The 16,434-nt window shown below is 35.5% G+C and overlaps 1 protein-coding gene and 2 pseudogenes across 1 annotated transcript; all 3 read right to left on the bottom strand.

The window, feature by feature from the left end:
- Nucleotides 1-928: 928 nt before the first annotated feature.
- On the bottom strand, nucleotides 929-3,170 carry LOC124636042. The gene is made up of 3 exons (XM_047171997.1): nucleotides 2,677-3,170; nucleotides 2,003-2,565; nucleotides 929-1,001 (listed from the first exon to the last, which is right to left on the bottom strand). Exons 1-3 carry the CDS (start codon nucleotides 3,100-3,102, stop codon nucleotides 929-931), a joined length of 1,062 nt encoding a protein of 353 aa, XP_047027953.1. The 5' UTR covers nucleotides 3,103-3,170.
- Nucleotides 3,171-9,752: 6,582 nt separating this feature from the next.
- Nucleotides 9,753-10,667, bottom strand: LOC124636041 (annotated as a pseudogene).
- Nucleotides 10,668-10,754: 87 nt separating this feature from the next.
- LOC124636040 lies at nucleotides 10,755-11,585 on the bottom strand (annotated as a pseudogene).
- Between the last annotated feature and the right edge of the window lie 4,849 nt (nucleotides 11,586-16,434).

Below are 16,434 nucleotides of genomic sequence, written 5' to 3'. Positions count from 1 at the left end.
TGCGTTATGCCAATTTCCTATTTATAGGTATATCGAATATAAAAAGTACCTGTCTTCTGTGTTATTCTGGTGCATAAGGTATACCTAAAGTTAAGTTAAGTTAAGTTAAATATTATCTGTTCAGTAGTTTTTGGTTGAAAAAGTATAAAGAACACTTATAAAATTACAGCTATGGCATATACTTAGTTCATTTTGGTACGATTTATTGAGGTAACTTGCGGATGCTAAGAAGCCGAACAAGTAACTATGGATGGTAGGTGCGTTGCGTCACCGTGAATCGAAAGTAGTGGGCGATTGACTCAGGGGGCATAGCTAGTTGGCCGTTAAAGGACACTATTTGTAATGTTACACAGAGATGCTGACACTTATAGTTCGGCCATTCAGAGAATGCGTTCCTGACACGTCGCGATTGAACTGACGACGTAACTACATTCATTGATTATTGATATAATAATGTTGTTTTAATGCTCCTCAATTGTTAAAACGGTAAACAACCAGCAAAAATATTTTTATCGTAACTGCAACGCCATTGCAAAGTTACGTCGTCAGTTCAATCGCGACGTGTCAGGAACGCATTCTCTGAATGGCCGAACTATAGGTGTGGTATAAGGTGAGGTTCAATTTCATTCGAGGTCAATTAGGTATTTTCGGCGAAGCGAGGCGGCCAAAGCCATCTGGAAGTGAATGATCTTCGCCAATTGGTTATGACTCACGATTAGCTAGGGCTTCCTAAGCGTAGCCGATCAAGTATAGCGTTGTCCCGCACCTGATCCGACAGTCGTTGGGTCGAGACGTTGATGGCCGGTTCAAGTACCTGGAACGGAGACAGCATCCTATCACGGTACGCAATGACGTTAGTGCCTCTCTCTGTGGATCCGTAGCATGCGCCTATGACGTTCTCATTCATTTTTTGAGTCCATCTCATGCGCTACACACAACCACCGTTAGCGGAGACCCTACTAGGAACCTGTTGGTCCCCCGATCCCATTGACGTCGGTTGTCTATATATAAAATATTATGAAAGATTGTTCTTTTACACATTCGTCTTGCATAGGTGAGACATACGAACACCCAAGATATAACTGTTAATTTTAAGCGCAAACGAAAGTAAAACCCAAGTAAGTTCATTAAAATAGCGTCGACAATTTTAATTACAGTGCCCTACATATGAGGGTGATCAAAAGCCCCCCGTAATGAGTGTACACCCTAACGTGAGAGGAAAAATTGTTTCATAGTGCTACGGTACAATGTCGAAACCAAAACATTTTTTTAAACGACAGTTTTCTTGATGACAGTATACGACGGTAATGTGTCTGAATCAGCTATATAATTCCGATGTGTCTGCTTACATTATTTTGGTCAATTGAAAAAACCATTAAAAGCGCCAGAAATAGTTATTTGTTATACAAGAGTGCAAAGTTGCTTTTTAACCGCGGGCTCAATTTTGATGACCGAGCAAGCGAAGGATTCTAAATTTGAAACACGAGCGTAGCGAGTGTTTCAAAAATTAGAATCCTGAGCGATAGCGAGGGAATCAAATGAGCACAAGGTGAAAAATCTTTGCACTCGAGTGCAACACGTAACTTTTCATCCCACCTCATCGAGGAAATGACTAAATGCAAAAAAATATATAATGAGTAGACGGCTCACCTCCAGCAGTGAAAACTACGAGAAGAAGAAGGAATAAAAATACGTTTGCAATCAATATAATTTAATTTTAGTTTGGGTATTAACTACTACATTATACTACAGGCTAATTTATTAATCTTAACAAATGATGATTAGAAATTAAGAAAAATTGAATGTAACGTTGTTACAGTTAGTTATGTGGAGTGTAATATTTTTGTTTTTGTTCGGTACTGTAATGTTGGTGGTAGAGACTTGTGTATTATTATTATTGTTTTTTGGTAAGTTATCTGTATCACTTAATATTTCTACAGATTCATTAGATTCCTTTGGCGTAAATGTTGGCGAGAGAGGGCGAAGGCTAGATGTTTCGTACCGGCTCATTGTTGATGTGGAAGGGCCAGTCCAAGGATCTGACAAAGGCTTGTTCAGTGTAATGGCTCCCACGATGCCTTTACATATTTTAGACTTATTTTCGATAGAATCCTCTATATATCCTTCTACTACCGCATTAGACTTCCAGCCTCCATGACGCTTAAGAGACAGAAGATCAGCTCCTGAATCGGCCAAAAGTGTGGCTGAAGTTCGTCGGAAACAATGACCCGTGTACAGTTGAGGTTCTGGGAGTTCGAGAAATGTCGCTATTTCTCCTGGGATACTGCCAATTTTATTAGAACCCATAGGCTGTCGAACACACTTTCCGTTGCGATATTGTAGAAAAAATCGATTGGTTGGAGTGTTAAGAGGGCGTAAAGCTTTGTATTTCTCTACAATCGCTGCGTACTCCTTGCGAATGACGAAGTTGCGGTCTCTTTTGGTCTTTGTATTCGTTAAGTGTATCAATAACAATTCATCCGAATGTTTCTCAATATTTGTGACATTAAGCAGTGTTAGTTCATTTGTTCTACATGCTCCGTTTATGCCAATAATAAGAACAACCTGTAAAGAATAGAGTATTTAAGTAGTAGATAATGAAAATTAATTACATTAATATGCATGCATGCTTATGCCAACTACATTAATAATAATACCTACTGAATGTACACTTACTTTTGCCGCCAAATACATGGAATCTGGTGCATTGTTAACAAACTTTTCTATTTCGGATGCTGTGAAAACTTTCGATTTTTTTGGTTGATGACCAGATGAGGCTCTTTTTAAAAATGCCAGTAACTTAGTATATGTTTCGATATTAATATCTTTTTTCATCTTAATCGTTGCTTTTAGCATTGAGTAAGTACTCCATAGTGTGCTAGATTTCCTCGTCTTATATAATTCAACAAAATATGCAAGCAAAACGTTTTCTGAAAATGTTTTGGCACCTTTAGCTATTCGCCATGTATTGAACATTTCATATTGTTTCAAATACTTCTCGCGTGATTGTTGAGGGAGAAAGGTCATCTGTACATTATTTACAGTTTCGATCAATTCTGTCGGCGTCAAATATATGTCGTCGTCGTCACTAAAATCACTCATTTTAATATTAGAATATGTTTTCACTTTTAAACAATATGACGTAAAAAGAAATTAGCGCGCGCAACGCAAATTAAGAAAAAAGTACCAAGGTTTTCTGAATTCAAAAATGTTGATGACGGGCTGTGTTCCGAAGCTAGTGCTCAGGACATTACGTCAACTTGTATCACCGTAGCACTCCGTACAATAAGGCATTGATTCGTGAGGTCATTAACACAAGGCAGTATACTGAGTTTAATTTCGGAACACAGCCGAATTCACAAACTCAGTCCACATGACGTTCTAAATTCAAATCACTTTGCCGCTCTAGAGGATAAAATGGGCTTTTGCGCTCAGATATCAAAGAGTAAAAATACCCTTTCCGAGATGGTGGGATGAAAAATATATAATTACACCCATCTGGGGGAAATTAGCACTACACATCAGAATCAAATAACTTTTGTTTTCTCTACATTTCTTACTATTTTATCCATCAAACAAAAACATTAATATCGGTAACAGAACGAAATGCCCTAATAAATCCTTGTGCCTCATAAGTTATGTAAGAACTTTCGCAAATGTCAGATTGTGATGTATGACTGTACCACCAACCCCGCTTTTGACTACCCGCGCGATAAACTAATGAGTAAAATGTATGAGCTATGGGCAAAACGTGTGAACGAGACCATAAAGGGCCCATTATAACGCTTAAAATAGTCTGCATGTTGCTGATACAACTGTTTGACATAAAATAACAGGTTCTTGATAGTTAAAACGCCTTAATATTGTGACTGGACACTGTTAGTTTCTATTCTATTACCGGTACGGCCTAAGGGGCAACATTTGTGTGATGAGCATGTTTTTTGGCTTTGGTCTGGGTGTTTACAGTATATGTATGTACTTCATCAGTGGTGTTACCGCCTGCTAGTAATAGGTTACCGTGGGGCTAACCGACCGTATGTGAAAGGCGTCCCGACAGTTTGACAATATGAACAAAACATTCGATACTTTGACATGTTGGGTGCGAACGTGCCATTATCATGTAAGTTTTATGACCAAGTCTACAAAGCCGCAGGAATAGGAAGAATAAGAAAATCACTATCGCGGGGAACTTGTTAACCAAACCTCGGTTTCACGTGAAATAAATCGAAACTTGCGTCCGCAATACAAACTATCCTCAATTGACATAATGAATCTTCGCTGTACTCACTAATGTTTAATTAGTGAAACTTACGTATTGTAAGCCGAGTTTCAACTTTGTTCGAGTTCCCTATTATGCTGAATGAACGTTTGTAACACTATCATTTGTTTCTCGTCGCTCGCTGTATTACTGAAGCTTTGAATTTAAACTAAGGTATTTTATGTATATTTAGGAGGAATTTTATCTGGGTGCACGAAATAGTTCCCCCGGGATGCGGGTAAAACCGCTGGTGGAAACTACTCTAAAATAAACTGACGTTGCATCTCTGACACAAACAATTCACAATCTACCGAGCTGACTGTTGGCACATTTTCAAAACCATAACCACGTCGCTTTTATGCTAGTCCAAAATACTATTATTTTGTGGGTCGTGTGGAAATATGTTGTGTGTAGATAGGTAAATAAATTGATGAGTTGTGTATATTAAATTCTGTACCAAACAATGAATATGGAACATGTTTTTTAACTCAGGTTTAGGGCGAGTATGGTTTCAACGGTTTTTTCATTATGATTGATGTTGATGCGCATTATGTGTTTTTATGGTAGCATACTTTTAATATGGCTTATAAAAAGGATATAATACTGGATTAGAGGCGGTGTAGCTAATCGGTAATAGCTCTCCAGATATCCAGCAAACCATTAGGAGAGCTCGAAGAAAGAGATTAACGTTTACCTCCGTTATATTAAAGCTTCGTTTTGTAAAAAGAGGGGACGATTTTATCTGCTGAAATGTCCCACGGGTGCCTGTAAAACCGTTTTTATTTTAATAGATTAAGGTCCAAGTTCATCGACAACATAATCGTAAATTTTTCTTAAAATACCTGTTTACTTCGTTTTTTATGCCATTCCATCAGCAATAGGCTCTGAATCTAGCTTGTTGGAGATTTCATTTTTTATTTCCTGGGATTCCTATGTGGGAAGTTCCACTGAAGTACTATGTTTACAGATTGTTTCTGAAGAATGCGTATAATTTTTAGTGCTTCGTATGCAATCAGCATACCTAGAACTCCCGATACATAACAAATCAGTGTTGAAGAGCGCTTTTCGAGTCAGATTATATTACAACGTCTTTGTGCGAAAGATATTGAATATAAGATAAAGCCTCTACAATAGCCGTCAGTACAGCTCTCAAATAGCATGTGTATGAGTATTACATTTGAACTATGCCATTGCATAGTTCAAATGTAATACTCGTAGGTATTTATCTTTTTTTATTTTTCCAATATGTATTCCTGCATAATAAACATAATTCTACTAGTAGATATATAGTTATATAATGACAAAATGAGCTCAACCTTAACCGATACTTACAAGCTAACCAAAATTAACTTTGAAAATTCATAGTGAACAATTGTACTAAGAATGACGGCCGTTTTTATTGTCGATGGACTTGTAACTCTGGGATTGCTAGCAAACGTTTTCTAATAATTACTGTGTAGTTGATGGCAAACTTAAAGGGAGACAGATGAGTGTTTTATTTAAGGCCGAGCGGAGCGTGATTGCTGTTACAAAGAATAGTGTATTTATATACATATGTAGGTATAGACATGTCCCTCGTTTGTTCCACCAAGAACTTACCCCTGACAACTGCCACGTAGTTTAAGTGATACAGAAGTTTTATGATGGAGAATACAGGTACAGTAGGGGCCGGAAAACTATCTTCTACTTGAATGAATAATCTTCTACTTTGTGGCGTTTATTCGTTGGGCTCGATGGTAGAACTGAAAGATCAGCATTAAATACCTGACTTTTTTATTTACAAAATAAAAAAGTAAAAAATTAAACTATGTATTAAAACATCCGCATCGCTGTCAGCGGGGATCCTGCTCAAAATGCTGGCTGCATTGCATTCTCTGGCCGATGTATAAGCCAGCCTTTTGGTCACGAATGGACTCCACTAATCGCTTGGAAGAAGGAAGCAAAACCGAACCAGTCAGTTTTTACTTAAAGTCACAGTATATTTTTTTTATAACAATTATCAGTGTACCTTTTGTATTTCTTGTACTATTTCCGGTATTGTTCCAACGGTTCTAACCAAGTCATTAGTTCTGGCCTATTTTACAAATTACAGCTTTTTAATAGAAGTCAAAAGGTCTTTTAAATATGCGTTATGTACTTTAGTAAACATTTCATTCGCTTTTAAATGTGATATAATAATGAGATACCATTACATTTTATTTTGGGTTTTTATATTTTTGAAAAAGTTTTTCAAGGAGTCGATTCGCAAGTTTGCAGATATGTCCGTGGATAAGTTGGCAGGCAGCCCAAATTTCGAAAGTTTGGTGCCAACCTGCTACTCAATAGTTGCAGATAAAATATACCGTGAATTGGCACCTTTACAAAATAATTTATATTTACGTATGCAATATTCAATGCGGTAGTCCGTGCCTGTAGCAATATTAAACTATTTATCTTAATGAAAGAAATCGCTTACCTATGCTTATGAAGATCGTTTTTTGGACTGGCTTCCGTCAAGCGTTTCTCCCGCGTCAAGAAGAGAACGGGTAAAAAGTAACAAAAAGCTACGCTACGTAGTCAGTAGCTCCTGAGTTATAGTCCGTACAAACTTTTCAGCTTTACATTATGAATATAGAGTTTACGTTAATATCTACGATGTAACAATCTGCATAGAAATATAGTTCTGCTAATTACTATCACCTCTTCTTCTTAAACAATTTAAAAGAAGCATGACCCCTGGCCTCGGCACTTTTCCATAAAAGCTACTCAAACTGGACAAAGATTGTTCTTCGTGAAATAAGGACAAACACCATTTTGTTTTACGTCACAAAAGTAATGTCTGTTCTTTATTTTAATAAAAAAGAAAATTGCCCACTAATAGTTTCTTTGTCTTTTTGCTAAATATTAAAGTTAAATTAGGTAGTCATGAAAAAACTTAAGTTATTACAAATCATATTAGGCTTACAAAATATGAATTTATGATTTCATAATTACTGACATTGGTTCCTTTATACAGTTGTCAGGGGTATCTTAAATACAAACATAAAGATAATTGTGGTGAAATGACATTTCAAAAGCTTGTGATTCAAAAAGATTTTTGTTTTATTAATTTTAGGTCACTAAGAATAAAGAAGACGGATCACAATCCATACAAAATTGCCCCACGTCCTATAACAATGTGACGTATCTCAAAAAAAAGATAAAAATATTTAAAAAAATATGGCATACTCTCCAATTCATTTTTTTTACACCTTCATACGAAAAAAATGCTTTAAAAATTGTTCAGGCGCTGTTATGAAAACATCGTTCATGGGACTATTTATGGACTATTTTATTAAATTATTTTTTTGTTTGATAGGGTATACCTCACAGTTGGTCCCATAATCATCAGGTCCGGATCTGATAATGGAAACCCTGAGAAATCCAGGGCAACTTTTGAAAGTTGTAGGTATGCGCAGGATAAAAACTTGACTATAAGGTGTATGTCTTATAACAATATGCAACAGTAAAGGTTTGGAGCTGACCTGATGATGGAGACGAAAGAAGGTCGAGGGAACTCGACAACTGAATATGTAAACTACCTCGTGTTTGGGCTCATATTATTTGTATTGAATAGACCTTTGCAACAGTGAAGGTTTGGAGCTGACCCGTCGATGGAGACCAGAGAAGGTCGAGGGAAATCGACAGCAAAATATTTAAACTACCTCAGAAGTCGGTGTCTAATGGATGTACCTAAGTTTATTTCCCCAACGACTTCTAGGCCGATGCTCCTAAGACTAGTTTTTTTTGCTTTTCAGTGTTTTTGGAAGTTTTTTTATCGTAATAAGTTTTTTTTTATATTTTTGGCTTTTCAGTGACAAGCACAGTTGTCACTATCCGCATAAGTGGAAAGTTCTTATCAATACGAATAATATAAGCCCAAACACGAGGCAGTTCACATATTCAGTTGTCCAGTTCCCTCGCCCTTCTCTGGTCGCCATTATCAAGTCAGCTTCAAACCTTCACTGTTGCATATTGTTATAAGACGTACACCTTATAGTCAAGTTTTTATCCTGCGCATGCCTACAACTTTCAAAAGTTGCCCTGGATTTCTCAGGGTTTCCATCATCAGATCCTGACCTGATGATTATGGGACCATCTGTGAGGTATACCCTATCAAAACAAAAAATAATTTAATAAAATAGTCCATAAATAGTCCCATGAACGATGTTTTTATAACAGCGCTTGAACAATTTTTAAAGCATTTTTTTCATATGAAGGTGTAAAAAAGATGAATTGGAGAGTATGCCATATTTTTTTAAACATTTTTATCTTTTTTTTGAGATACGTCACATTGTTATAGGACGTGGGGCAATTTTGATCCGTCTTCTTTGTTCTTTAATGTTTGTTTAACAAAACATGAACTTATAACTCATATTCAAATGTACGAATACATTAAAAAAAATATCCTCTTAATTGCACACATTTAAGGTTGAGTGACGTCCCTACAGCTGAGTCACTACATTAACCCTTGCGATAGTGATGCCCCCACAAAATATGGTTATATAAAACTATGCAAGAATTTATCGCTGCGCTTTTGAGATAGTAGAGTACTTTGTGTGCGCGAAAGTTATGTGGAAAGCTATGCGCATAGTTTGCTCAGGCATTGTATTTTCTCATCGTTTAAAATAGGCAAACGTTTTAACAGAGACTGCCTATTACAGAATGCTGCTGTTGGGGCAAAATAACATGTAATTTAACTGGTTTATTTGGTTTATTTATCATGTAGCAGAGCAGAGCGTATTTATTGTATTCGTATTCATTGCAAATTACACAATCCGTCTTACCACAAAAACTTTTTAACGTCAGTTTAAGACTTGTCTAAAAAAATGACAAATTATGACGTTGACTTAAGGTTCATTTTAAAACCACATTTTTTTTAGGCAATTGTAAAACAGTGGTTAAAGTTTTTGTAGTAAGGCCAATAATGTCTAACTCGGGAGTGTCATGTTTTTAAACAAGATTTAATTACTTGCATAATATCGCTAACCGTAGATCTTTATCACAACAAAGTGCCTATTTTGGCATCGAAAATATAACGAAAATATTTTTCTATTTCGTCACACACGTTTATATAACTAAGTTTATGCGGGAAAATCTCATGAAAATATTTTCCTTTATATTTAAAGGTCACTAAGAAATCCTGACAGAGTTATATCAGATTCTCTGATATGAAAACTCCTTGTCACTGGGATACTGGCCACTTTGTGATTCAAATTGTAACCTTCATAAAACATTTTCAATATCACTAGGTTTTCGCAGTGGCCCAGCAGTTGAATACGAGTGTGCGGGTTTGATCATAGGTCAGGCAAGTAGGCACCTTACAATTTTAATAATAACTTTTTACGTATGTTGGTTACCGAACGGTTGAGTAAAAGCGTATAAAGATATCTCGAGGAAACCTGAACTTTTTAGTCTGAAACCGCCAATCTGCCTTGAATAAGCGTGGTGATCTGAATCCTTCCATGGAGGTAGTTCATCGTTTCGCACCACAAATGGTTCGCAATTCTGTCTGTAAGGTTTTGTCTTTATGGAAGTTTGTTACTCTGTAAAGCAATAAATACTGAACAGATTCAATAAAATAATCATTGAATGCTGTGACTTGAGCACTTTTTGGACTTTCTTCCATTATATACAGCCACTCTTCGTCTAAAAAGTTTGGCGGCAAGTGTGCCAATTGTGTGCACAATTTGATGTGGATTACTCACAGTTTTGATTTATTAAGCCCAAGGTGTTTAGCTTTTCGCTATAAACTACGACTAAAATGAATATAACATCCAACAATTTTAACGTCTGGAAATAAATTTCTTACGTAGGCTTCCATTCTTTCACTTGGCTTTTTATTATCTGAAATAAAATTTCATATGTAGCCCATGTTTTATCGGGAAGCAATGCATATAGCACGGGAACCACATTAACATACTCTTCATTGCTGTCGATATCCCCATGAAGAGTGTTCACTTGACAGAAACACTTTGGTCAAATTTTGAATGTGCCGTCCAGAAAATATTTTATGCTTTCTTTCAAATATTTAATCATTTCTTTTTTTGCGAAAACGAAGATTCGCTTCTTTTTATCTTTGTATTTGGCAAATAGTAAATTTTGATTTTTAGGCACTTTCAGATCGCAGGCTTTGTGATATTGAAATTTGTTGACGCCTTGCGACTTATTTCTAATCCTGTACAATTTATTTTTGATGTTCCGAAATTTGGGCAGTGGTTTATTGAAATTGAGTCCTTTATTTTGCAATGTCTGTAAGGACTTTTCAAAAATTTGTGGCACATTGATGTTCGTCTGCAGTTTCTCCGAACGTCGTTTCTCCGATGTTCATTTCCTCTTGTATTGTTAATTCCGCTTCATCTTTTTGGGTGTGGTTATGGACGGTTTCATGATAATGATTTAATTGTGAATAAATATAATATAATTATGAAATTATAAGTGAAACAATAAAATAGTTTGATGACGACAATGATGTTAACTAGTCACAACAATATTTGCTGCTACAAATAAAAATCAGTAAGTCAAAAAGTTGATAAAAAGTAAAATAAATGGGACTCTTCCAGAGGTTTTCGTCTCTGCAAGGCAATAAATACTGAACAGATTTAATAAAATAATCATTGAATGCTGTGACTTGAGCACTTTTTGGACTTTCTTCCATTATATACAGCCACTCTTCGTCTAAAAAGTTTGGCGGCAAGTGTGCCAATTGTGTGCACAATTTGATGTGGATTACACACAGTTTTGATTTATTAAGTCCAAGGTGTTTAGCTTTGCGCTATAAACTACGACTAAAATGAAAATAACATCCAACAATTTTAACGTCTGGAAATAAATTTCTTATTGCCAAAATGGCACTTACCTCAAAATCCATCGAAATGTGTGTAGGCTTCCATTCTTTCACTTGGCTTTTTATCATGTAAAATAAAATTTCATATGTAGCCCTTGTTTTATCGGGAAGCAATGCATATAGCACGGGAACCACATTAACATACTCTTCATTGCTGTCGATGTCCACATGAAGAGTGTAAACTTGACAGAAACACTTTGGACAAATTTTGAATGTGCCGTTCATAAAATATTTTGTGCTTTCTTTCAAATATTTAATCATTTCTTTTTTTGCGAAAACGAGGATTCGCTTCTTTTTATCTTTGTATTTGGCAAATAATAAATTTTGATTTTTAGGCACTTCCAGGTCGCAGGCTTTGTGATACTGATGTTTGTTGACGCCTTGCAAATTATTTCTAATCTTGTACAATTTATTTTTGATGTTCCGAAATTTCTGCAGTGGTTTAATGAAATTGAGTCCTTTGTTTCATTAATCATTGAATGCTGTGACTTGAGCACTTTTTGGACTTTCTTCCATTATATACAGCCACTCTTCGTCTAAAAAGTTTGGCGGCAAGTGTGCCAATTGTGTGCACAATTTGATGTGGATTACACACAGTTTTGATTTATTAAGTCCAAGGTGTTTAGCTTTGCGCTATAAACTACGACTAAAATGAAAATAACATCCAACAATTTTAACGTCTGGAAATAAATTTCTTATTGCCAAAATGGCACTTACCTCAAAATCCATCGAAATGTGTGTAGGCTTCCATTCTTTCACTTGGCTTTTTATCATGTAAAATAAAATTTCATATGTAGCCCTTGTTTTATCGGGAAGCAATGCATATAGCACGGGAACCACATTAACATACTCTTCATTGCTGTCGATGTCCACATGAAGAGTGTAAACTTGACAGAAACACTTTGGACAAATTTTGAATGTGCCGTTCATAAAATATTTTGTGCTTTCTTTCAAATATTTAATCATTTCTTTTTTTGCGAAAACGAGGATTCGCTTCTTTTTATCTTTGTATTTGGCAAATAATAAATTTTGATTTTTAGGCACTTCCAGGTCGCAGGCTTTGTGATACTGATGTTTGTTGACGCCTTGCAAATTATTTCTAATCTTGTACAATTTATTTTTGATGTTCCGAAATTTCTGCAGTGGTTTAATGAAATTGAGTCCTTTGTTTCATTAATCATTGAATGCTGTGACTTGAGCACTTTTTGGACTTTCTTCCATTATATACAGCCACTCTTCGTCTAAAAAGTTTGGCGGCAAGTGTGCCAATTGTGTGCACAATTTGATGTGGATTACTCACAGTTTTGATTTATTAAGCCCAAGGTGTTTAGCTTTTCGCTATAAACTACGACTAAAATGAATATAACATCCAACAATTTTAACGTCTGGAAATAAATTTCTTACGTAGGCTTCCATTCTTTCACTTGGCTTTTTATTATCTGAAATAAAATTTCATATGTAGCCCATGTTTTATCGGGAAGCAATGCATATAGCACGGGAACCACATTAACATACTCTTCATTGCTGTCGATGTCCCCATGAAGAGTGTTCACTTGACAGAAACACTTTGGACAAATTTTGAATGTGCCGTCCAGAAAATATTTTATGATTTCTTTCAAATATTTAATCATTTCTTTTTTTGCGAAAACGAGGATTCGCTTCTTTTTATCTTAGTATTTGGAAAATACAAATTTAGATTTTTAGGCACTTCCAGATCGCGGCCTTTTTGATATCGAAGTTTGTTGACGCCTTGCAACTTATTTCTAATCCTGTACAATTTATTTTTGATGTTCTGAAATTTGGGCAGTGGTTTAATGAAATTGAGTCCTTAGTTTTGCGATGTCTGTAAGGACTTTTCAAAAATTTGTGTGACCGGCACATTGATGTTCGTCTGCAGTCTCTCCGAACAGATGTTCATTTCCTTTTGTCTTGTTAATTCCGCTTCATCTTTGGAGCGTGGTTATGGACGGTTTCATGATAATGATTTAATTGTGAATTAATATAATTATGAAATTATAAGTGGGACAACAAAATAGTTTGATGACGTCATCGTCGTCGTATGTTAACTAGTCACAACAATATTTGCTGGTATAAATAAAATCAGTAAGTCAAAAAGTAAAATAAATGGGACTCTTCCAGAGGTTTTCGTTTCAATATGGATAGCTTGACAATTATTTCAAGCAGTTGACAAGTTGTTTAGCCAGTTTCATGTTTTATTTAAAGTGGCTTTCATTATTTAGTCTAGAGTAAGTCGAGCCCTTCGAGTAAGATGGATTTGCCAAAAAAGGTTTTTTTTTTCATGTTTCGGCTATTATCATTGTAGCTAATTTACAGAAAAGAGGGTTGGTGTTTGAAAGCCACTTGATATAAGGATTTGAAAATCTAGGAACTAGAAATAAAGGAAAGAAATATGCACTGAAGGAACTTATATTTACTGTTTAGCATTGAGCAAACCGTTTTTCACCCAGACTTGTTCCTGCTCTAGATTCAAACAGGAATTCGATTCGAACTCCCACATATGGTCTAACTTTGTGGTTGAACTAAATAGCAAGTAAACTAAACTATGTGAGCGATTCTAAATTAAAGGACTGATTTCACCAATTAATTCGTAGTCGGTTCAAGTTGAATGTCAGGATGCAGTTCTAGGATATAAATGGAATTGGTTTTAAATAAGTGTTTTCGAGCTCATTTCTGGTGCAACGAGATAAAAAATTGTTTAGGGAAAAACCGTTTACAAAAATCATATCTTGTGAAAAGTCTCATAATTCATTTATGTATTTTCTACGCTATAGGCTACCGTTTGATAGAAAGGTAGAAAAAACATCGAGAAGGAATGAGGAAAAAATTGTCTGAAATCTCCTTGCCGCTTTGAGTGAGAATGGTGATCAATGCTCGTTTTTTTTCTATAATTTATATTTTTCCCTGGGGGAAAAGCAGGACTGATTTTATATTGATGTTATAAAGGATTGCAGGATACGTACTTGGTCTATAGATATGTTCAATGACTGAAGGTAGGCTGCATATGTTTGTTCAGTATACCAATGAATGTTTCTAACTTTTCCTACATTTTCTCTAATACTAATAACAAACGGTGTACTGATCCCTAAAACCGCACGTACGTTTTTATTAGTCGGTTAAAAGATTTAAGTCCTTGTTATAATATACTATTTACAACGCTGTGTTATAAAAATCCTCATTTAACTACGTAAAGTGTCATAGCCGGAGATGAGAAATTTGCTAAAATTGTGTCGCAATACTTTGTCCTGTAAAACAATTCCTCAGTGAAAATTCTTACATTTTCCTTAAGATTTTGAAGACCTTACGCTTGTTAGGAAAGTTAGGCTGTAGAAGTAGGTAATTATGGTTCAAGGAATATTATGTTCTTAAAATTTTAATGGAAACCTCTTGCTAAACTTTAGTATGAACCAGCGGTTTTGCGAGTATACAAAAATGTCTTAAAAAAGTTGAATTATGATGTTACAGCACTAAATGTGCTTACAATAAGGTAAACCTAGGTAGGTTCATAACCCAGCGGGGCCCATCAGGGCCAAGGCCTGTCGGGGCTGCGGGATTGTTTGAAAGAGTTACCTCGGCCCTGGTACATAAAAGGCCTGCAACGGAACACGACGGTTTTTAGTCAGTAAGAGTCTGACACTCCCTCACTGCTGCTAACCCACAGCGGGATTAGCGGGTAATTTGATGATTTTTGACGTCTTTAAAAAAGGTAGGTTGTTAAGGACTTATAAATTAACATACTGGATCAAGTTTTCACAGGAACCTTTTTGACTGAAATGGGATTCGATCTGCAGATCCCATGGTTTTGGACTTTAAATACTTAAGCAACGACGAACTACATATGTATTTTTATAATTCTCAAGAGCTTCGCCGTAATTTTATGAATACCCAGTGGAATATTTATGAATACATCGGAATTACGATCCATAGAAGCAGACTTATAGGATTGTACATAATATCTATTCTGCCATTATGTATTCAACTGTCAAAGAGGTTCTGGCAAGGAAGTGATATTCTCAATATATTTTCTCTTTGAAGACATTATGATTCGATTTGCGGAGACGAATCTTTTCCTTTTATCCTTTTTGTTATTCCGAAGAAATGTGCACATTATACTAAGGAGTAACGGCTGCTTGGGCCTCGGAATGTGAAAGAAATTGTTGTTAGTGTAATTACAGTAAAAATATTCTGTAATTTATTTTGTAGATATCTGCCGTACTTTTTATGGCGTATTTGGGAGAATCCGTATGAGTTCTAGTATTTCTACACATATACATACAAAGTCTCAATTGCATCTGTATTTCCGTTTGTTCGCAAAACTGCAAATGTACCTATTGATTTTTTAATTCGCTGCAGGACTTTAGGTATTCAATGGTACATTAAATAAGTATGTTTAAAATCAGTATCTCAGAATTACCAAATTATTATTAATTTTATTTGTGCGTCCATAATCAGCTTCTAGTGTAGTAAAAAAATATGCATAAATTAAAAGTGAATCAACATTGGGATAGTTACTGGTTCGAGTACTCGCAACCTGCAAACTTTTAGTCGGCCGGCAGTTTGTTTGGGCTCATAAATCAGTATGAAGATACCAACGTTACAAAGATCAGGTATTTAGCCGGTAATATTAGACTGGAATCTTTTTTGAAAAAAAATGCCAACTATCGGGTCAACTGTCGGCCGACTGTTTAGTCTACGTTGTGTAGGTATTTTTATACCCACTGAAAAGGCTGCAAAGGAACCATTAAACAATTAAGATTTGTGAGCTTTTGCCGACACGACATGATACCAAATAGTCTTATGTATGGAACACGATAGTAGTTCTAGTCCAATATACAAAAACACATATGTAGCTCCTTATCACAAGGGATCCATGCATAATACTTATCCTACTAATATTATAAACGCGAAAGTTTGTATGTATGGATGTATGGATGTTTGTTACTCTTTCACGCAAAAACTACTGAATGGATTTTAATGAAACTTTACAATAATATAGCTTATACATCAGAATAACACATAGGCTACAATTTGTAAACATATTGTTCGAAATACTAAACCTGCGCAGACGAAGTCGCGGGCACCAGCTAGTATTAAATATAGCTACCAACGAACTTGTTGAACAAAAAAAATGTTGCAAAAAGTGTTGTAGATATAATTAGGAGTTGTATTCTTCTACAAACCAATATGCTGAAAGTCATTCCAAATCATGTTAATAGTTGTTTTTTTCTCTCATGAACTGATTTTATTAGTTTTTTTTTCTTATAACCTTACTTCATTATCAAAGAAATATGTA

The sequence above is a fragment of the Helicoverpa zea genome, chromosome 13, assembly GCF_022581195.2.
Source record: "Helicoverpa zea isolate HzStark_Cry1AcR chromosome 13, ilHelZeax1.1, whole genome shotgun sequence".
NCBI lineage: Eukaryota > Metazoa > Arthropoda > Insecta > Lepidoptera > Noctuidae > Helicoverpa > Helicoverpa zea.
Note: the sequence above shows the minus strand (reverse complement) of the source record. Positions and strands in the feature narration are given on the sequence as shown.